This window comes from Periophthalmus magnuspinnatus, chromosome 6 (genome assembly GCF_009829125.3).
Source record: "Periophthalmus magnuspinnatus isolate fPerMag1 chromosome 6, fPerMag1.2.pri, whole genome shotgun sequence".
Lineage (NCBI taxonomy): Eukaryota > Metazoa > Chordata > Actinopteri > Gobiiformes > Gobiidae > Periophthalmus > Periophthalmus magnuspinnatus.
Genome location: NC_047131.1, coordinates 13,155,611 through 13,178,207, shown reverse-complemented (window position 1 = coordinate 13,178,207; position 22,597 = coordinate 13,155,611). Strand labels below are relative to the sequence as shown.

At 39.8% G+C, this 22,597-nt stretch overlaps 3 protein-coding genes across 6 annotated transcripts in view; 1 reads left to right on the top strand and 2 right to left on the bottom strand.

The window, feature by feature from the left end:
- vwf (von Willebrand factor) overlaps positions 1–1,954 on the top strand; it is a 36,606-nt gene extending 34,652 nt beyond the window's left edge. Inside the window, exon 53 of the mRNA XM_033967991.2 lies at positions 1,306–1,954. Within this exon, the coding sequence (XP_033823882.1) occupies positions 1,306–1,491 (186 nt within the window). The 3' untranslated portion in view covers positions 1,492–1,954. The remainder of the gene's footprint in view (positions 1–1,305) is intronic.
- A 2,509-nt stretch (positions 1,955–4,463) lies between these two features.
- Positions 4,464–18,026, bottom strand: cers3b (ceramide synthase 3b). 4 transcript variants are annotated; one of them, XM_055222658.1, is made up of 13 exons: positions 17,844–18,026; positions 17,658–17,732; positions 16,521–16,593; positions 15,406–15,588; positions 12,373–12,490; positions 10,541–10,659; positions 9,025–9,082; positions 8,858–8,908; positions 8,693–8,785; positions 7,552–7,680; positions 6,777–6,883; positions 6,544–6,697; positions 4,464–5,153 (listed from the first exon to the last, which is right to left on the bottom strand). In XM_055222658.1, exons 4-13 carry the CDS (start codon positions 15,576–15,578, stop codon positions 5,031–5,033), a joined length of 1,125 nt encoding a protein of 374 aa, XP_055078633.1. In that variant the 5' UTR covers positions 15,579–15,588; positions 16,521–16,593; positions 17,658–17,732; positions 17,844–18,026; the 3' UTR covers positions 4,464–5,030. The 4 variants fall into 4 exon arrangements, with proteins under 4 accessions (XP_055078633.1, XP_055078632.1, XP_033824651.1 ...); XM_055222657.1 differs by having other exon boundaries at positions 16,521–16,575; XM_033968760.2 differs by having other exon boundaries at positions 15,406–15,585; positions 16,521–16,575.
- A 938-nt stretch (positions 18,027–18,964) lies between these two features.
- The window catches only part of LOC117372699 (anoctamin-1), a 29,367-nt gene continuing 25,734 nt past the window's right edge, over positions 18,965–22,597 (bottom strand). Inside the window, exons 27-29 of the mRNA XM_055222660.1 lie at positions 22,005–22,554; positions 19,056–19,745; positions 18,965–18,996 (exon numbers count right to left, since the gene is read on the bottom strand). Of these exons, the coding sequence (XP_055078635.1) occupies positions 19,084–19,745; positions 22,005–22,554 (1,212 nt within the window). The 3' untranslated portion in view covers positions 18,965–18,996; positions 19,056–19,083. The remainder of the gene's footprint in view (positions 18,997–19,055; positions 19,746–22,004; positions 22,555–22,597) is intronic.

The window sequence follows — 22,597 nt, the reverse complement described above, 5'->3', positions numbered from 1 at the left end:
ATTCCATTTCCGTCCACCTAATGAGACTACATTATCATAAAGTCTTGAGGTTTCATATCTTTGAGTGTTGGGTCCTGTACTGAAGTAAATAAACTTCTCCTGCGTCATGCCTCTTCTTTTCAGGCTGCAACCATTTATTCTACAACAAGTACCTGTGAGCTCATAGATCTAAGCGCTACAAATGTGAGCCCTTTGTTTGGGCTACTTTGGACACTTGACACTTGGCTAGCCAATATTCAATTCATTTTCAACATCTCAAAAATAGAGCAGGCACAAATGCTCGACTTGGCTTTTCTTGTTGAGATGGGGACATTGCAAATGTTTATTCTGTTGTGGATGGATCATTTATCAGGATAATAGATGGAACTTGTCACTGATGTACTATTACTGAATAGGCTCAACAGTGATTTTTGTTTTAGTTATTTCTTCCATAATTCATATAATCTATAAATACTATGATTACTGGTTCCTGCAACAATCCCTTTGTGTGCTCTGTACTATCAATATCACCAAAGGTCAGGGGTGAATTAGTCAGTGGCTATGTTCACATTCATGTACACATCAATATCTGATAATTATCTGATTTCTGGACTTTTAAGATTATTTTAATGGCATGTAAAACCATAGACTGTATAAAAATGTGGGCTAAATGATTGACATCACCCATAGTGCTCATCTCCAGTCAAATGAACTTCATCAAGGCTAGTGGTTACAAGGTGAATTTGGAGCCAGGCTCTATATTTGGACTTCCTTCTGCGTGAATCATAGTAAGCAAAGGACCAATCTTGAACGAAGCTGTACCGCCCCATCCCGTCCACACCACTGGTTAAGCAGGGGGCAGGTGCCTAGCAGCGATGTCAATCAACCTGTTGCTAACATTAGCAAGAGTGACCTCAAGGAAAGAAGGCTGCTGATTTGTCTCTTTTTAATGTTCATAGATTGAGTTACAGACACAGTAGCAAAATAAAAAATACCAGGATCATGTAGTGCAGCTAAATACAAACATTTTAAGACCAAAATGATGAGTCTGATAGCAGCACTTACAGAGAGAGGGACTACAGTTTTCAAATGTAAAGTCAGCAGGAGTGGATGGAGCCGATGGAGCCCATGCTCACTTCTTATTTGTAATGTGGCAGCTTGCAGGTTAGCTATACTTACTTATATATACAGTCTATGTGTAAACCACATCTGATGTAAAGAGCACATGTAATCGCAGCCAGTGTGTTATCTGTTGCACCTTTCTCACTGAAGATAATAGATACTTTTCCACACAGCCCTAGCCCTGTGGCTCTCTCTCTCCTGCAGGGTAAATGCCGGAGCCGCTCCCTCTACTCTCTGGAGCGTGGTGCAGTGGAGAAGGAGTGTGTGTGCTGCTCTGCTCTGGACACACAGGCTCTGAGCGTGCCTGTGGTGTGTGATAATGGGACCCGCAGCCTCCAAACTGTCCTGTCTGTGACCAAGTGCGACTGCGTGTCCAGGCACTGTGACTGAAGATACTACACAATGCTACATATTGTTAGCCACATCACATATTTGCCTAATTTTAGTGTTTAGTGGAACTAAACATGAAATCCACTTTTTTTCCACAGCTCAACTATGTATACGGTGTTTTATAGCATTATCTATTAAACCGCCTAACTCAAGAATATGAGCAGAGTCTGGAAAGTAGACTGAGAACTCAGTTTGGCCAAAAAAATATATGATTATGCGATGAGGCCCTCCATATACAAACATTATACAGCTCATCATATACAGGAATGAGCAGGGCCATTTCCATTTTGGTGGGGACTGTATGCAATGTGCTTGTTGAGTGCCCCAACAAAGATTTTTATGTTACGTTTTACGTAACGTTACTTCAAAATTATATTAGTCAAGTAAAAGCACGTGGTAGTGGTCCAAGAAATTATTCAAGTAACTTAAAGTGTAACGGCGGGGACACAACATCTGATTTATAATTTAAAGTTAATGTAATTTGAAGGTAAAAACATAAAATCTTGCATAAAATTTCATATTTTCAAAGGATAGATACAAAAATTTGACAAGCTAAATCATATCTGAAGGAGCAAGAAACACAAATATTCAAATCATTTCATATTGTTAATATAAAGTTTTTGTCACATGTAGAATTACTCATAGTGAGAAGAGTAACCACAACTTTTACTAAACACTAGTGTTACTTCATTAAAAATATTACTCAAGTAGGAGTAAAAGTATCCTGCTAGAAAAGTACTTTTTAGTGAATGTATCTGAGTAAATGTAATTGAGAACTACCCACCTCTACATTCCACAATTAGTTATATATATATATGAATACGAATAAGACCATTCCTCAAGTCATTCTTTTCATTTAAATGTTTCACAGAAATATCTGGCTGGACCCATTGCTTGGATATTTGTTTTTATAATTGCTACTGCATTGAATCCACTTGATAATAAAAATAATATATGGATAAACCTCAGTCTTTTAACTCCACACTAGCCTGTGTTCATTTCAAAGGAACAATAGATAAACAAGAGTGTTTTAGCTGGTGAACTCACAGAAATGCTGAGTCAGATGAGATCAAGATAAACTGTACAGGTACAACTTCTCCAACTTAGCCTGTTCATTCTCATTTTGGTTTAAGAAGTTATCTGTAATTTCTCAGTCATCCAGGTGTGATCCATAGTAAAAGGAAATTTCATTTCTGTCAACTGGACAAAAAGCTTTTGAGGGAAGACATTTCAATTTTTCTTATACTATGAAATTAGTTAATTACATCAGAAGGCCTAACTTATCTCAAAAATTAGATAAAAGAATGTGAACTGCCACCAACAGGTCTGGTTCTGTGCTGCTGCCTTTTAACATGTTTGTGTTCATCATATGAGCTGCTTTCTAGTGTACCTAAGGTCTGTTGTAACAGAAGAAAACTAGCTTCTGTGCTAACTCCAGCAAAAAGTTACTGTTGGTTCACATGAAGTAAAAATAAAAGAATAGATAGAATACCCGGGCCCTCTCCAGCAGTTAGAACACTGACGAACACTTGACCCATTTCATTGCCAATTAAAGTGAGCTTGTCGTGCCCTTTGCCGGCCCAGTTAGCTTCATGCTCATCTAAAACAAACATAGTTTTGATAATTTTATCACATGGACAGCAACAATATTTGTGCCGTTATTAAGTTATGATTGTACTTCTAACATTGAAATGCAAACCTTTCTGTGGAGTCCAGTCTTAAGATGGATCCAGTGAGTGATACTAGCCTTAATATCCTCCAGCCGTAGAGGAATATGTGGACTGTACACCACAAGAAGCCACTTGTAGTTGAGCAATGCCACAAATTTGGGGGCTCTTCCTTTGTCAAGTATGGTGATATTCTTCTTTAGCTGGCCCAAGAGGCTGATTCCCCCAGGCCTGGCTCTGGTAAGAGGCCTATAACCCATTTGTCCCAGACGGCATGTCCGCAATAAACCTAAAAATAATCACACACCTGCATCAACAACTGACACTTAGTTAGACTAGAAATGGCACATACAGGTGTGTGAGGATGAGCCTAAACTCAGAGCTCTGTCCAGTTGTTACCAGATTGTAACAGTGCTCAGTATCCAGGAGCTGAGGGGCTGCCACCAGGGAAGGTCTTCTGCTCAGTGGATGCTTGGTACAGCCTTTGTTGGAGTAAAGCAGTGGAGCCTTCAGCAGACTTTAGGGCATCCACAGCATTAAGGACTGGTATATTAAGGAGGGCTGAGGGGGCACCCATGGGTGATCCTCCTATGGGATGGCCCCAGGCCATAGCAGAAGTGTGTTTGCTGTGACTCAAATGGATTCTGTGAAATGAACCAGACAAATCCTATTCAAAATCACCAAAGTGAGTGTGGTCTGAGGGACTGCTGTGAGGTGGTGTATGTAAAAACAACCAAATTAGCACAAGATCTATATATACAGTATACGATTGCATGAGTTGCTTTGTTTTGTCTGAAATAAATTACAATGAAAAATAATAAATCAAACGTGACTGAAAGTACAACAGATAATAGCAAAGTTATTACATTATTCAGTTCTATTTATGAACCTTGTCATTTGATTAGTATCTAGCCCATGGAACCTACTTGGGTGATGATTATACAGATATAAGGCCTCCCCTTCAATCTCTTCTTTAGTCCTCCAGGTACCACCCAGTTTAGCAGCTCTATTTGAAATGTGGCTATGGGAGGAATTTAGGTGTTTAGTCCCACTTTAACACAACAATCCTTGGTTATGTTTACATGCACACCAAACATTTCATTGTTACTAGATTTCTGGAGTTATCAGATTACTAAAGTGACATGTCAATAACAACATCTGACTAATTAACTGCCCATGTAAATTTAAGCTATACCCATTGTTTTTACAGAGCTAATGGTGGCATCCAGGAAACTTAACACACCTGCATCTCTCCATACAGTGCCTGCTTTGCATCGATAGCACAGGCAAATATCAGACAAAACAAACCACTACAACAGCTGACACCTTTGAGACAAAATCTATTTATTCATGACTCTAAATCTCTCTCTTCAATACTTTTGAAGACATCCGCATACTTCACATTCTGTAACTTGAAATGATAAGTGTATTCAGCCATGATTGCAGTGCATAAAAATCGTCGTATAGTCCCTGCGTCATCTGCTGCAAACAGTGGGGAGTGTGAGACAGTTAAAAGAATGCTAAAACAATAGCTGCTTATATGAAATTAGTAGTAGCGAAGGTAGTTTGAGTGGTGGAATGATTGGGCTAAGTCCAGATAGAGGTTGGGGGAGGTAGTGTAGTAGACCAGTGGCAAAATGGCTCCCAAAATGCACACCTAAATTTGCAAGATCATTCAAATATACACAAATATAACTATTGTTTTTGATGAGGCACAACCTTCAAACACAGTTAAACATCAGGTAGCGTCATATGGCACCTTTAAAATAGTTTGCTATCAGCTTCCTTCAAATGTAGTGGTTATATTACATGATGTGACAGTCCAGAGTTTTCAGTCTTATGTAAAGGACGTGTGCAGTGGTCCATGTGGGGTCAGTGTCCGGTGGCTCGGCCTCGGGGCCCGGAGCCGTTTATGTGCCTGGGTTTGTGCTTCATCTCTTTGGACGGATCGCTGTCATCCTCCTCCTCTGCATCGCTTCGGTCATCACCTTCCAACTGCACCACACACAATACAAACATGAGATGAGTGAGTTGCTCTCTGACCACTCCGGATTTTGACAAACGTTTTGAGTGTATAAATGTTGTGTTTAGACTCTGTACAAAAAAAAATATTATAAACGTAGAATAAGTATTTAAAGGTAACTTTTCTCATGGAGGATCTGCCATTACACTTCTCACCCGGGACATGAACTATTTGAGCCACTTCCCTCTGGCTGGAGGCTACGGTCCATTGGGACCAGAACCTCTCGTCATAAGAACAGTTTCTTCCCCTCTGCCATTTGTCTCATGAACACTTTATAATATCTGCACAAAACTAGACACTTTATAACACCGGTCACTTTAACAAGTCATGTTTGCACTGTTGTATTTTATTTTTAAGCTTATCTTTTTTAAATCTGTGCATGCCCTTATTTGTATTTATTCAGTGTGTTTTATGTTGCACTTTATCACCGCAGCAAGTTCCTAGTTTGTGAACTGTGTTCACAGACGATGGCAATAAAGGTCCTCTGATTCTGATTCCATTTGCTTGTCTCCATAGAGATGGAGACAAGCAGGTGGTGTCACCAGGCTTAGTTACAGGTCAGATCTGTGTGTAGTTGAGAAAAAGATACTCATAATTGAATAAATGCATGATACATGTTTATCTATTATGCATTCCAGGTCAAGCAATAATGTCTCCATGGAGACAAACACATGGTGGACGCCACTGCACCTTTAAGCAACTTGCTTTCAACATACACATGGGAAAACATCTTAACATTTAGAAAAAAACATTTAGCAAGTGACTAAATGGTATATTTTAAATATCCTTGTAAGATTAATACATAATTAGTAACAGCACAGAACAATAAGACATTTAAGACATTAAGGTCAGTGAATGTGGATACATTTTTTAAAATCAAAAGTTGTGTAATGTATTCCTTTGATTGTGATAATTTATGCTTAAACCCAATATATATACTCCATAAATGTATATATTGCAGTAGTAAAAAATATCTAGTTAAAGGTGCATTATGTAACTTTCGTGGTTGAGGATCACCCACTTCTCATGGAGATGTTATAGCATAGACAGTATGGGATTAAACTTAGCGATCCTGCATTTATTGAATTGAATATAGGTGTTTTTATAGCTAAAAACATTCCTTGAAAAACACATACTCTTGCAGAGTTACCTCTCCATAGATCTGACATGTAACGACCTAGTTGACAGCATGTAGTTTAATGCCATGCTATGGAACATTCCAGACCCAACAATAAAATTTCCCTGGAGACAAGCGGGTGACAGACCCTCCATCAGAAAAGTTACACAGTGCATCTTGAATGGCTCTGTATCATAACTCTTGTGTTTGAGTAAAGTACAAACACAGTAGGTGTAATTTCTCACCGTGCTGAATAGTGACTTGAAGAGCATACGTGAGATGAGCACAGCCCAGTATATGTGCAGCCCCTGCAGTACCACTAACATGATGTTAAAGAAGTAGTACCCGAAAAAGGGAGGGTACAGCTCCAGAGGGTACACCCAGGTACAGTGGATCAACCTGGGGGCGAGAAGGCTCATTTATAAACTGTGCGAAACATTTACCAGTGTTATGTATATTTTGTTAAAGCTACACTTACCAAAAGGGAAAGATGACGAGTCGAGTTAGCATGAACAAAGCCGTGAACACCACAAATATGATGTTAGCCGCCTTGTTCCATTTGGCGTAGTTGATCACTTTTGCACCCTGGACAGAGAAGTAAGAGAGTGTTTTACTAAATTTCAGCTTTTCTGAAGCATGGTTAGGAGTGCACTGCCATCGCTAGAAAGTGGAAGAGATTCTGAAAGCACAATAGTGGTCTAGGCTGAAGTACTATGCCAGGCTCTGTGCCGGCCTCAGCACTGCGACTTTGATTCCCAGCTCTGTCTCTCTCTCTCTTTACCAATTTTCCTCCTTCAAAGAAATTGACCAGTAACTTTCCTCATGACATCATCTACTTGCCCCTCCTGTGGATAGCTGCAGATCACTCTAGCCTGCAAGATTTTTTTTTTCCATTTGTACCAAAATGTACCACCAAATACAAGAGAATACAGGAGAATATAGATCACTCTAACGTGCATGAATCACTCCAGCTATAACGTGTCTAAAAAGTCGATTTTGCGTAATAGGTCAGTTTTAATGCCATACTGTGGAACATTCCAGGTGAAGCAATAACAATCCAGGATCCTTTTTTCAGAAATCTGCACCCTCTCTCAGTAATCTCTCTAGTCAGTCAGTATAAAAGACAATAGTCTAAACCCCAGCTGCACTGTGGGTATTTCTCAGTTATTATATCTCCTCAGCTCAGATTTGTAGGAGCTGCAGTGTCCCAGTCTGTAACCCGAGTGGCCTCACCTCTCTGTGCTAACACTCACCTCCAGCAGGATGTCGGCAGAGTCGTGCACGGCCATCACCAGAGTCCCGATGCGGATGTAGTTGGAGATCCAGGAGAAGCTGAGGAGGGTCAGTGTGGCTATGTGGTGGATCACCTGCTCGTTAAAGTCCTACAGCCAAAGCATAACAATGAGTCAAGTGAATAATAAGGATTTTAACATTTGTAAATTAAAGGTGCACTGTGTAGCTTTCTGGTGAAGGGTTCACCACCTTCTGCTCTCTAGGTTTTTCCCATGCTTGGACATTAAAAATCTGTTACTCCTCAGCAAAAACACCTATTAGTTTTTATTGTGCGTGAACCAGGATGGCCTTTGAAAGTTCCCTAAAATTACAATGAGTGATTAGGATGTGTTGAACCACTGCAAACCATCTGAAATTAACTCGTTCTGTTTTGCATTTTAAACGTATTTATCTGTATAGAGACACAGAAGTACCACAGAATTGTTTAGCAATAAAACACCATTAATGTGTCCTCTGCTGGTAAAACTGGGGAATGTGGCTTTTTAAATGAGATTGTTTAAAAAAAAAAAGGCTAAATGTTTGTAACTAGCCATTCTGTGCGAAAATTACAGTTTCAAAGCTACTCAACTAAACAATTACACCTTATTGAATTTTGTGAAGGCAGTTGAAGCTGAGAGGACCAAATAAGTCTAATGAAGGGGTATGCACTTTAAAAACACAGAGAAGCAGATAATTTCCTGATTTCAACATAAAACCAAATGTGAATGAAACAAGGCATCACTATCAATTAGGATTGTCACAAATACTGAAAATCAAAAACTCAAAAATCAATACTAAAACTTGTACTGAAACGACCGTAGATACTCATTTGAGCAGGTATCTATACAAAAACAACCACATTCACAGGACAGAAATGAACTTTTCCTGAACGGCTTTAGAATGATCTTGAGCTGTGTCAGAACAAGTATGAGACGACATAGACTCGTGTACTTCCATGGGCTACTATGGTCTTTACAGAAAGTACTACAATTTAATGTTGAAATTCAGATTCTTATTGTCTAAATCCAGAGTCTTGTTTCATTATCAGAATCAGTATTGAGTATCAAGTCTTTTCGTTAGCACTGAAATCGAGTTTACACATGATTGTTAGAGTCGGCTTACTTTTCTTTTGACATCAAAGGTGAGGCTGAGGAGCAGGGAGAGGTAAAAGCCCATCTCAGAGTAATAATACCAGTACTGTGAGGGCAGCAGGGACTGGAGAGACACAATAGGATGTCAGCTCATATTATCACAGGGACACTGGTGCAGGGGCTATAGACTACAGACCTGTTTGGGAAAGCCAGCCCACACCTCCCTCAGGTCATACACCCACGGTTTCTGAAAAGACACACAAAAATGACTCAAAGTGAGAAAAGGAAGTAACCTGATATATAATGGCCCATATATTAACTGGCAAAAAGAGGTTGAAAGTGAACAGACATAGCTGAACTTACATCATAGAGAGCGACCACACCTCCAAAGAAAGCACAGAAATAAAAGGCACATCTCCAGCTGTCAAGGATAAAGCATATTGTCATTTAATATGCCCATGTACATATTCAACACCATAAAACAATGCTGTAGTAATTATGATCATTTGTGTATTTACTAAAAAAACAAAAACATAAAGGAACTGTATGTAACAAGTGCTCTGGCTTGTTTAAAGGTAATACAATCAAAACTGAACCTGGGTTGCCAGTGCCTTGACCTGCAGGAAGAGGACACATACACGTTTTTCTCATTCTCAGTATATGGACAGGTCATGCCTCAGATCCTCCAGAATTCACTGACTGAGCTCCAGAGGGTGCACTAGCGCTGATTAATGATTGGCTGCAGGTGCTGTCAATCATTAATCACCTGGGGTTTAGGTAATGCAGATTCTGATCAGAGAGAGTCATTTTAGGTTTAAACCAACTGGATTTCAGAAACTGGCGACTCAAAAGAGAGTCATGTGAGGCTCATTCTGATTTCTCATTGGATGATCATCTTGAAAACTAAAACACCAAATTATAACAGAAACAACTTGGCCAGGGTCATTTAAGAATACATCAGCATTAGAATTGTCATCAGTAATAACTATATTTGATTTGAACATGTTTAACTCATATGGCAACACATTTTTGTTAAAAGTACCATCAGAATCTTACATACAGTTGCTTCAAAGGCTGCACTATGTAACTTTCTAGGTATAGCGTTCATCTCCTGCTTGTAGATGACTTCACTACACTCCAACGGTCTATACAGGCCTATTGTTCTTATGCAAATGTTTGTGGTTATATGACCAGTTCAAGCTCCCAGTCACTGACCATCTGTAACATTTGTGTTTTTATCTTTTGTGACGTAATAAAATATGGTGCAATAAATTGTGAAAACTTCCACATAGGAGCATGATATCATGACATTTTAGAATCTGAAAGCCTGAAATAAACTCGGTTATTTGTACAATATACTGATTATCCATGTCATGATTAGTATCTACCATATCTATGAGTTAAGTACTGTATGAAATGACACATGGTACCCTGTGACTGCCTAACTTGGCTCATGCCATATTGATATGTGTCTCTGAATTGAATTCTTCACATAATCCATCTGGGATGGGTCTTGCTGAAAGCGATCCAAACCTATCAGAATGTTCAAACAAATGCTCCAAGCTAATAAGTGTAGCAAGCCGAAAAACCTAACTTTGGTGAAATCCGGTTAAGAGAAAGGCACAGACATCTTTTCCTCTACAAAGTGCTCACAAACAAAATAGTCACATTTTCGCCATAATAGGCTGATGTATGTCTGTCTGCGTTGCCATGTTTGTTTTGGTTCGCTTGGGACCTTCTCCTTTGGTCCTGCCCAAACCACAATGCTACTGTGCAATGTGATGCTAAGATGAATTTTCATCAGTTTGTGAACTCACAAATATCATGAGAATTCACCTCGATGCGCATGGTTAGTGACTGCCTCTCTTTTTAAACTTACCTGGCCTCACAGAACCTCTTGCGCAGCCCGGGTCGGTCCTGGTTCCTCCTCCTCCTGAACCACAGCTGGATCTTCCTCTCAGACCAGCTGCTCTTCTTACACAAAGACAGCACCTCTGTCTGAGGGACATGCAATGGTCAATCAAACTGCTAAAGCAACAAGTGAGCTATGCGCTGGTTAGATTTGATTATAAATATAATATATATCCACAGCTGGGTGGAGTAGAAAGACAATCACATGAGAATAAGAAAAAAAATATGGCTAAATTACTACACATATTTTGGCATTACATCAAATTTTTTGTTTAAAAAACAAATATTACTCAAAATCTAATATTTATAAAGAATCAAATCATGTCTGGAGGTAAGGTGCATTTAATATCACACATTTGCCACAGATTAAAATCACTATTACTATGAAAGTAAACTTAAGTAGAAGTAAAAAGTATGGAATCATAAAACCAAAACATTATATGCTCAAAGGTGACAAAAATAAATGTAAATGCATTATATTTCTGCCACCTCTGTATGGACCTTAAGTGGATTATTTGACTTATCAGTATGTGTTTTTTAAAGTACGGCAGCGTACAATTGTGAAAGCTGTACTTAAAAAATCTGTAACATGATAACATGATGATCACAGCAAAAGAAAAATTTTATTCTGTCAACTCAACAAAAGTTTTGTCTAAGATCTGGCAAAGAAAAGAAATGGTTTGACAGGGAGTCAAAAGGCAATTTTTGTTAGGAAAGACAATCAATCTTTGAACAGGAATGGGGCCTTAGACATCATTTAGCTCCTATTTATAACTCCACCCTAAGACATACATCAAAACAAGGAAAACAATAGGGATAGGGACCCATTAGGGACCTGAACGATTACGCAAATATGACTCAGGCACAGTTCACACTTAGTGCAGTTTAACAGAACTAGCTCACTAACAAAAACTGCAGACAAGGTGTGTTAGCTTCAGTGTAGTGTTAGCTCCTCCCTTCAGATGGCAGTAAGGCAGTGTCCATCAGCAATCTGAACACACTCTCTTAGTCCACTTTATTATACAGCCTATGGTCAGACACAACTACAACTAACCGGTCAAGTATTCATGAGTAATATTCAGAATCCACATCATTAGGCCTGTCATGATAACATATTTTGAAGCACAATCTATCGCTACAGAGAAATATTGTGATAAATGACTAAATTAAAACTACTACTAATCACAGTAAATGAGTTTGTAAGTGTACTGTATCATTAAAGGCATGAGCTGCAACAAACAAACAGCAGAATGAACCGATAATTAGCCACACAAGTTATTTATTCAGCCGTCTACAAATCTTACCTTATTACATAAAAATGGCAAAAACCTCCCTACTATATATAAGAAATTGAACACATGATAAATATTAAGCCTCAAAATATATTGTTCTAACTTTCAATGTCAAAAGTTTAGACACACTTTATCATTTATGGTTCTTTGTTATTTTCATGATTATTTACATCATAGATTTTCACTGAAGGCATCAAAACTGTGAATGAGCTGACATGGAAAGTAGTAAACAAAAATACACTGTCAGCAAAGCAAGTTGTGGTGTTTTGCGCATTTGAATATAAAATCTAAAAAATATTTAGCTGAGTTTTTTAACCTTTGTTCTTTGCTACATAAAACTTTATACTTCTCATTATAAATGTGATGTCTTCCATAAGGGTGTGTGTCCAAACTTTTGAGTGGTGGTGTATATTGAAAGATAAATCGATATAGTAATCATCATGACAGGCCTACAGGTCATTCTAACTCGTTTACCTTTTCATAGTGTATCTTTAGATAGAGTGCAGACCTGTGAGGGGAGCCTGGTCCTGGTGCAGTAGTACTCCTCCAGTACAGGGTGAGGCTCAGCTGGGACACGTGCTTTGTCTCTCACTCCCCAAGCGTCAGCCAATGGTGCAGCCACGAACCTGCAACAGGACACATGGATACAAGGGTCCCATTGTAAGAGCAGAGGGAAGAGCAGCTAAAAATGCGCAGCGTCCATCACCTGCTTGTCTCCATGGAGATGTTATTGCGTCGCCTGGAAAGTGGCGAGCCGTTAATACTTTGCACTTGATGCCTGGGGGTATGATGCTAACTGCAGGCACTACTCAGTCAGAAACTCTATAGACTTATTCTGAGTTTTATTTTAACACAATCTGACTGGGAGGAGCTGATTTAGTTGGAACGAAACAAGTCTCTCACACATAAAATTACAGTCACAAGATAGATGGCATTAGTCACTCTCAGCTTTTTGTTGAAAATCAAACTTCAAAACAGGACCATGAATGCTCGTATTGATCACAGGCTCCTGAAAATGTGTTGTTTAAATCCATTTTGTATTTTCCTTAAGTTTTCAAACAATCTTAAAACTTTTTGGGTTGTGTTTGCTAATGTGTGCTTCATATCTCCATGGTAACTCCTGAACATTTCATCATAGAGACACGTAGAACACCCCCAGCGTGATGTCACTGCAAAGTATAAATGTGGAATAAAATTTATCTATAAGGCAACAAGCAGATGATGTCACAAGCCCAAGTTACAGGTCAGATCTGTGGAGAGGCTAGACCTGTCACCATAACAAATATAGACAAAACGCAATAATACTGAAACAAATTTATGCCACTGACACAATAATCCTAAAGCAGATTTTTACCACAGAAACTATTCTACATGTACAGTATTGTCAACCTTTTTAAGCTTAAATCTAAACGTAGAACAGGAAAAATAACAAAACTAGTACAAAGTATTGACATATACATCTGTCATGAATTAAGTTGATATAGTAATTATCGTGATGGGACTACGAGAGGAAACGCTGCTCACAGTAAGAATGCATGTTTTTAAACGTATTTCTGAGCAATAAAAACTGCATTTTTAAACAAATGCAAAAATACTGTATGCACGTAAGTCTAATGCAATACTGTCGTGGTCAGTTCTCCATCAAACAGTTGCAGGATATAGTGCAGTTTTAAGTAAGAAAGCTGCACATATATATTGATAGTACTGTAAATAAGTAAAAGAAAAAGTTGCCATAAATAGTTTTCAAGTAAATGTATTTGGTGATAAAACTCTTATTAAGTACAAGTGAATAACTGTTTGGAATTGAAGCTTGTTATAGTGTCGATAAGAATGTTTACATGAGACAAATTTGCCTAGTTTACTAATGTAGAAAAAGTTTAATTATATATATTTTTTTACCTTTTACTAATAGAGACTATGCAGTATTTGGTATTGTTAAATTAAGAATCAAGTGATGTAAAAAGTCAAAGTCGCGCTAAAAATACTACAAGTAAACAGTGAATGCCTCTCGTGACTACCCCCTGTGCTTTTCTAATCTAAAGCTTTGAAAGAATGCAACAGATTACTTATAGATACTTACACATACTTACACATACTTACAGATACTTACAGTGGCAATAACTCTGGAAACCATGGAAATACCAAATAATATTACTTATGTAGAAATCCCATATAACTAAACTACTCTTGAAAAGAAATGTTGCTAAAAAACAATCAGTAGCCGAATCACTTGCATGTTTATGTACAATTCTAAATAGGTTTGCAAGATTAATCAACATCAAATCAATATCACAATTTGAATGGATGCAGTTAGCAAATCGCAAAAACTAAAGCAATTTTTGAAGCATCATCATTTACTCCACAAATAACAAAATATTCAGTTTTAGTCTGCACAAAAACTGCTCTTTGTGCAGTTTAAATCTGTAGCATATTCTGAAATACATGTGATTCTTGTATTAGCTTCTACGTTCATAGGCTCAATTCAATCTTTTTGTCAATTGATTTATTTATTTTTTCCTAAATCGTGCATCCCTAATTCCAAATAGTCTTACCTAAGTAGATCTACAAATGCACCGTATGACAAATCTAGGGTACAAGCACAATTCATTAAGAAAGAGCAATAAATGATGTAAGTAATTGCTACCTGTGTGTTTATATTCATAAGCCCCAGACGCTGACTCCCTCCTTAGCAGCAGCTTGTGCAATGCCATTTCTGTCCTCTGAAATCAGGTGATTGCTAAACACCCCCGGCACACCCACACCTCCTCCTTCTTAGTCATGTCTCACCTCTCGAATGGGATTCTCACCGGGAGAAGACCTATAGTACCTAGATGGAAGACCTCTAGGAATATCAGGTGCCACAGTGGGGCTGCATATTGTTATGTCATTAAAGAGGAGGTATTACACTTCTATGGACTATAATTTGAACACATTTAGATCACCATGTTACCTGTTATTGTTTATTTTATTGAAAATGTAGTATTAGCCGAAAAACAGTGTTTGATATTCTCCATGCTAAATCCCTCCCCCTTCAGAGCACTATCACTGGATCAATATATCACTGTATCACTATAACGATCAATGTGCATCCTACTAATTAAACTACTGCAAGTCGCATTGGGTTTGTGAAGGTAGTGTATTGTTTTGTATCCTGCTGTAGTATATTTATGGAAAATTGTCGCGTGGGAACATGGGTGAAGTAGATTTGTGGGCTGAGCCTTGGACAAGTTTCAAATAGTCCCCGGGAGAGATCGCTCCATTACTCAAATATGCACGGATGACATAAAGGTGTTTTTTTGATGAGGGAGCACCATAGTACAAAGCCCCAAAAAGTCACTTTTGTATAATACCTCCTCTTTAAGCAAGACAGAATATTTAGATTTTGTCCATTCAAATCACCATTTCAGTTTGAGATTATTCTTGTAGCGTTTGTGGTTACAGCATCACCTTTATGGGCTGAATGAAAAATCCACTGTAAAGAGATGTCGGTTGTCTTACATAAATCCAAGACGTTATTACTTCCAGAAGAATGGTGCCATACCTCTCAAACAGGTATCGCAGTAGCAGTAGGCCCAGGGCGAATGGGAATATGTGGTAGAGCTGAGACGCTTTGGCGTACACTCTGTTCTCTGTGTCCTCTAGGTCTGACCAGGACACGTTCACTGGTAACCACAGCCGCTCCCACCACAGCCACTCCTGCACTGTCTGCAACATGCTGCTGCTGCTGGGGGATACAACATCTATTAAAAGTGAACTATGCCACTTTTTTGTGGGGTGTATACACAGTACAGTAATGGAGGCAGGCAGGTGAGAGCACCAGGTCAAGTTACAAGAGGCAACCCTGCTCACAGTAAGACTGCATGTTTTTTTACTTATTTTTGAGTAATTAGAACATTTACAATTCAATAAATGCAAGATAAAGTTAAGGTACACTTTTGTTCCCACAGGGAAATTGATCCATCTTTCAAAGTCACAGCAACCGACCAGTAGGTAGTGACAGTGTAGTGATAGGTTACTCCTCTTTATTTTATTTATTTATTTGAATGAGACAGCATGTATTAAAGGAGAGCACGTGTTGTAAATACATCGCATTAAGCTCAGAGCTGATTTCCATCAATAGTCCCATGGGACAATGGTAGCTAGTTACTCAGCCACACATTTGATGCAATACTGTGAAAATGTTCAAGGCAAAGAAATATCATCTCCATGAAAACAAGGTGGTGCACCACCTACTTGAAAATGTACATAGTACATCTTTAATGATAAACTTTAGGAGAGTTTGCAAGTCTAGATTTTTAAGTTTTGGAATTATGCTTCAAAAAAATTCTTATTTTTCTTTTTATCTATACCTATAATTATTTTTATTTTATTTTTTACACTCAGCTTTATCATTTCATCACTAAATTAAACTTTTAAATAAATTCCAATTCACATGTGACTATTCAGAGCTCCATTAGCCACACAAATAGCCCATGACAATAGATATCAAAGGGCGTTACAGATAAGTGAGCAGCCTTGACGCCAAAGATAAGTCCTTTCCTCTGGTGGACTCTGCCCAATAGAGAGATAAACTGTTTTTGTTCAAACATCATGAAAATCTACAGATCTATCCTTATTTCATTACGCTCATAAGTCGGCATGGGAAAGCGCACATACCTGCAGGCAGTGTTGTCTTGACAAGTTACAACAAAGGGCAGAGGAACCGAGAATCCTGGGTAAGAATGTTAGACTAAATTAATAAATACTGCTATAAATTACCAATAAGTAAAGTATTACACAATAAATAGGTTGTATTCATATGACATCACAGCATTGTAAACTGCTCATAGTGTCAGATGGAGCTGGAGGACAGGTCAGGATTCTACGGTATAATTTTCAAAAATACTGTTATTTTGACTTAGTGTATGGATTTACTGGGTCTATTCACATGAAACAAAAACTGATGCAAAGTTAAATAACTCATTTGATACTAAGGAATAGAGTCAATATACAATACTGATTCTGATATCACAATGATAATTATAAAAAAAAACCCTCTTTATTTAGACAACAGAATGTGATTTTCAGCATTAAATTGTAGTACTTTCTTTTATATTACCATGTGGTACAGTGCAAGATTATTCTAAATCTCTTCAGGAAAAGTTCATTTCTGTTCTGTGAATGGACATTTTTAGTTCTGATGCCTGCTGAAATGAATATCTAGATTTGATTGTCATAAGTTTAATATAATACATATCTGGTTGTTCAGCATTTGTGGGTTTTCAATTTGTTTTTGTTTTTTAAACAGAAAATTGAGCTAAATTGGCTGTCAAAGCTATGAAAAATCAGACCCTAATCAATGCTAAAACTTATATCAAAACTAGACACTAGTATCGATACTACAAAAATCACATTATCAGGACAGAAATGAACCCTTCCTGAATATCTTTAGAATGATCTTGAGCTGTATCAGAACAAGTATAAGACACATAGACTAGTATACACCCATGGACCACTATGGAACATACCTGGACCACTGAGGGATTAAACAGATATAAGGCCACATGGTAATATAAAACAAAGTACTACACTTTAATGTTGAAAATCACATTCTATTATCATTGTGGTATCAGAATCTGTATTGAGTATCAATTCCTTAGTATCAAAATCAAGTATGAAAGTATGAGTTTGAGTATGAGTTCAAGTATGAGTTTTAGTATTGTAACAACAATACTACTGGCCCCTGCCCTCCAATTGAAATGAGATTATTAACAACGCAATCATTTTAAATCTACAGAAATCACTTTGTCTTACCTTGCTAATAATCTCTGTTGTAGTTGTTCTGGTTGTTTCCTGTCCTTTTCCTGCTTTGTCTAATGAGCATCCATTCTTCGGAGGGAACATGAAATATACACAGGCAGAGCAAATATTGACTCGTGTCCTAGCTTAGCGCTTGTCTAAATCTGCATCATGAGAAAGCTGCAATGTACTGCCGCTCACCTGGTTAGTAAATGATCCCACCCTCCCATTCTCTTTGCATAGAGGATCACTCCTTTAGTTAGAAAAAAAAAAATGTGTTTGTTTTTCTGAACTTCTTTGGAGAATAGCTGTGGTCAAGTCATCTGAGAATAGGATTTAGTGTGCAACCTCACCTGCGAGAATTCACTTGGAATGCTGGGAAGCCCCCACAAAGCACCCATTCAGAGGGAGGGGGGAGGAGCCATGGAGGTTTACAAAAGGTCGAAATATCACAGTAACTGTAAACACGGACTGAATTTGGGATTTTGAAACGTTAAAAAAAAATTGTTGAAATGTCAGCTAGTAATAGGCCAGGACATTTGTAATCTGATTTTGAAAATAGTCTGTTAATATTAACTCATTCAGGGTTAATATTTACAGTGCTGGAAGAGGATGTGTTACAAGCTACAGCAGAGGGCAATAAAAGCACAGAAACAGTAAGGCAATACAATGTGGAAGTAGTGAGTTAATACTTGCTGTGTTTAGATGCTCAGCAACATTTGCATTTGTATTGTTATCTGAATTTAGATTACTGAAATGTTATTTAAAAAGTTAATATGATGTGAGTAATCTGATTTATTTGTGATTGTTCACACCTATGCAGGTTTTGACAAAGAAAATTAGGCAAAAAAGAGGGCAAACTAATGCACCAAAGACAAAATGATGTTAAAGACACAATACAACAATTACAAAATCCACTGATTCACTGACACATATCACTGGATGTTTTTGATGTTCAGATTTATCTCAGATGGGGATCTGATTACTCCCCATGTAAATGTACCACTGACAGTTTTTCACTTAGAGTCAAAAATACTGAGTTTTTTTATTTTGTACATTATATATGCTGTATATATCAAAAACCAAACAGAAGAGCGATCTATTTGATGCTTTATGAAAGGTTATAAATGTATCAATCTCCTTTAGTCTACAAGGCAGAGCTGTAGCATAAGAGCATTAACATTACAGAGCAAATACCAACACATGTTCAAATGTACAGAGAGGTTCAGTGGGTGTGGTCCCACACTGTCTCAGATCAGTCTGGCAGTCTTGACAGTCTCAGAGCAGGTACAGTAGGCCCCTCGTCCTGAATGTGGCTCAGTCTGACAGTCCTGACAGTTCCAGTGCTGAGCAGGTACAGTACACTCCTCCTGTATGCCGGTCAGTCTGACACTCCTGACTGTCCCAGAGCAGGTACAGATCCTCTCCTCCTGTATGCGAGTCACACTGGGCTGTTACGCTTCAGTTCACTGGGGGAGGGGGGCAGGCGCTCTCCCAGTGAGGATAAGCTGGTAGAATGACTGGGCCTTGTGCTCTGCTCTTCTGGCCCTGGAGGTCTCTGTCGGGAAGGAAGAGTGGTGCAGCGACTCTTTGCCCTGGAGCGCGGCGGCTGGGGAGGAGGGCCTTTCAAACAGAACAGTTCAGTGGAGTCTCTAGTTTGGAGGGGGCCTGAGCTAGGGGACCTGGACGGCTGCTGTGGGGCCTGTGCTTGTGTGGACACAGGACCCAGAGGGAGCAGAGGGGTGGACTGTGGTGGAGTGGACTCTGCCCCCAGAGGGAGCAGAGGGATGGGGGTCTGCTGCAGCCTGGAGAGGCTGCTGGAGTGGCTAGGCCGGGGCAGGCTGTAACACGTCTGCACCCCTGGGTGGCGGGAGGGCAGGGTAGAGCAGCGGCCCTTTGCCGAAGGCGGAGGAGGGTGGATCAGGGTGTAGGGTTTCCAGTCTGAGGTGTCAGATAGTGTCCTGGAGGCATGCAGACTGTGGGCTGAACTGGTCTTAGATGGGACATCCACAGGGGACTGGGGCTCACTCTGGAGCTCCCTCTGGTGCTGCTGTGTGGAGGCTGAGTGAGGAGGCTCTGCTGTGCTGGACAATGGCTGTTCATCTGCAGAACAATAACAACTGTTACTATAAGAACGAGTTTCAATAAACATGTTTATACAGATGTAATATGATTTGACCAGTCACCCATAACACAGGTATCTGCTTTTGGAGGTAACGTGGAAGGCAAACACTCACGTACAGAGATCTCCACTCTACATTGCATTCCAAATTATTATGCAAATGTGTCATAAAGGTCAATTTTTTTGTTTTCCAGTGAAACTCATGGATGGTATTGTGGTTCAGGGCTCTTTGGGTCAGTGAAATCAATCTCAGACACCTGCGCCAATTAGTTTGTCAGGTAGTTCCAATTAAAGGAAAAACAACTTAAGGACATTTCACATTATTAAGCAGACGATCATCCATCCATCCATTTTCTTCCGCTTATCTGGGGCCGGGTCACGGGGGCAGCAGTCTCAGCAGGCACTCCCAGACTTCCCTCACCCCGGACACGTCCTCCAGCTCCTCCAGTGGGACCCCAAGGCGTTCCCAGGCCAGCCGAGAGACATAGTCCCTCCAGTGTGTCCTGGGTCTTCCCCGGGGCCTCCTCCCGGTGGGACATGCTGAAAACACCTCCCTAGGGAGGCGTCCAGGAGGCATCCTGAGCAGATGCCCGAGCCACCTCAGCTGGTTCCTCTCGACGTGTAGGAGCAGCGGCTCTACTCCGAGCTCCTCCCATGTGACCGAGCTCCTCCCATGTGACCGAGCTCCTCACCCTATCCCTAAGGGTGCGCCTGGCCACCCTACGGAGGAAACCCATTTCAGCCGCTTGTATCCGCGACCTTGTCCTTTCGGTCATTACCCAGAGCTCATGACCATAGGTGAGGGTAGGAACGTAGATTGAACAGTAAATTGAGAGCTTTGCCTTTAGACTCAGCTCCTTCTTTACCACAATGGACCGATACAGCGACCGCATCACTGCAGACGCTGCACCGATCCGCCTGTCAATCTCACGCTACATCCTCTTTTAAGAGATTTGTAGCTGATTCAGAGCACACACGGATTTGTGCAGATAAAGGCACAATGAGGAAGGTTTCTAACTCAAAAATACATTGGCTTAAGAGAGCAGCTGCTAAAATGCCATTGCAAAGCAGCAAACAGGTATTTGTAGCTACTGGTGCCTCTGAAGTCCCGCAAACATCAAGGTGTAGGATCCTCCAGAGGCTTGCAGTTATGTATAAACCTTCTATTCAACCATCCTTAACCAATGCTCACAAGCAGAAACGGCTTCAGTGGGCCCAGAAATACATAAAGGCTATTTTTTTTACTGATGAGTGCTGTGCAACCCTGGATGGTCCAGATGGATGGAGTGGTGGATGGTTGGTGGACAGCCATCATGTCCCAACAAGGCTGCAACGTCAGCAAGGAGGTGGTGTAGCCATGTTTTGGGTCGGAATCATATGTAGTGAGCTGGTCTTCCCCTTTAGGGTCCCTGAAGGTGTGAAAATAACCTCTATAAAGTTTCTGACTGACCACGTTCTTCCATGGTACAAAAAGAAGAACCGTGCTTTCTGTAGCAAAATCATCTTCATGCATGAAAATGCACCATCTCATGCTGAAAGTAATACCTCTGCATCATTGACTGCTATGGGCATAAAAGAAGAGAAACTCATGGTATGGCCCCGATGCTCCCCTGACCTCAGCCCTATTGAGAACCTTTGTAGCATCCTCAAGCAAAAGATTTATGAGGGCGTGAGGCAGTTCACATCCAAACAGAGGCTCTGGGAGAAATTCAAGCAGAAACTCTCCACAAACTCTCAAGTTCAATGGATGCAAGAATTGTGAAGCTCCTATCAAATAAGGTGTCCTACGTTAAAATGTAACTTGACCTGTTAAGATGTTTTGATTGAAATAGCTTTTGATTTCAGTAATATGCTAATGCGTCTAATTGAAAAATAAACCATTTTCCATTTTCAGTTCTTTACAACAATAACATGGTTTGAAACTCTGTTGTGCTTAGTAATTTGGAATAATGCATTTTAAGTTTTTATTTTTGAAAAAATACTATTATTGGGAGATTTGTTCAATAACATTCAAATTATACTCTAAAGGTTGATGACTGTCATTTGACTGTCATTTATATTGACAATTTGGCAAAATCAGAGAGAAATATCATTTACATAATAATTCGGAATGCAGTGTATATGAATGCCTTGGATTTGGTAAGTCAGCATGACTCAGTGTGCAGCACAAATGTCACAGAAGCTAACTTATTAGTATGAAGGTCTTATTTTAAGCAGTTTTGTATCATATTATGTCTTACCTGACATCCCCAGCGTGGTCATCAGAGCGTCCACATCCACAATTTCTGCCCCTGGGTTTTCCGTGCCCTCCTCTTCCTCTTTTACATTCTCAGTTTGCTCTTTCACATTCTCGATTTGCTCTTTCACATACTCCTCTCTCTCCTGAGAATCTTGTGGTTGGTTGGCTTCTCTGTTTCTTCCACAGTCTTGGTCTGTAGTACTGTCTTCTGTTGGCTCTGTGTGGTCTGGCTGCTCCTCTACTGCTTGGGCAAATGACTTGACGATGTCCGGGTCACTGTCTGATGGGTGGATGTAGTCGTTTCCAAAGCTCAGTGCCTCCTCCTCCAGCACATTCTCATCCTCCTGGTCCTCAGCTGGAGCTTCTACGACCACATGGACGTTGGGAATGGACTCAGGGAAGTGCCTGGGGCTGCGGTTGGGCTCCTTTTTGTCGTGGTTCACCAGAAACTCCATCAGCATCATGTTTTCCTTCTTCAGTTGATCCCGGAGCGAGCGCGGCACGTCGGGGATGATCCATGCCACCACCAGGCTCAGGAACATGGCCAGGTTCTGGGCAGAGGACAAAGAGTGGTTTATCAAACTCTATAGTAAA

What these genes read in the sequence shown, in the direction of transcription:
- cers3b (XM_055222658.1), bottom strand. Translation starts at nt 15,578, where the DNA reads ATGTTGCAGACAGTGCAGGAGTGGCTGTGGTGGGAGCGGCTGTGGTTA. An exon ending in GGGCTGGCTTTCCCAAACAG is followed by an intron (nt 8,786 to 8,857) that starts GTCTGTAGTCTA and finishes GTGTCTCTCCAG; the next exon opens with TCCCTGCTGCCCTCACAGTA. An exon ending in CTCGTCATCTTTCCCTTTTG is followed by an intron (nt 6,698 to 6,776) that starts GTAAGTGTAGCT and finishes TCTCGCCCCCAG; the next exon opens with GTTGATCCACTGTACCTGGG.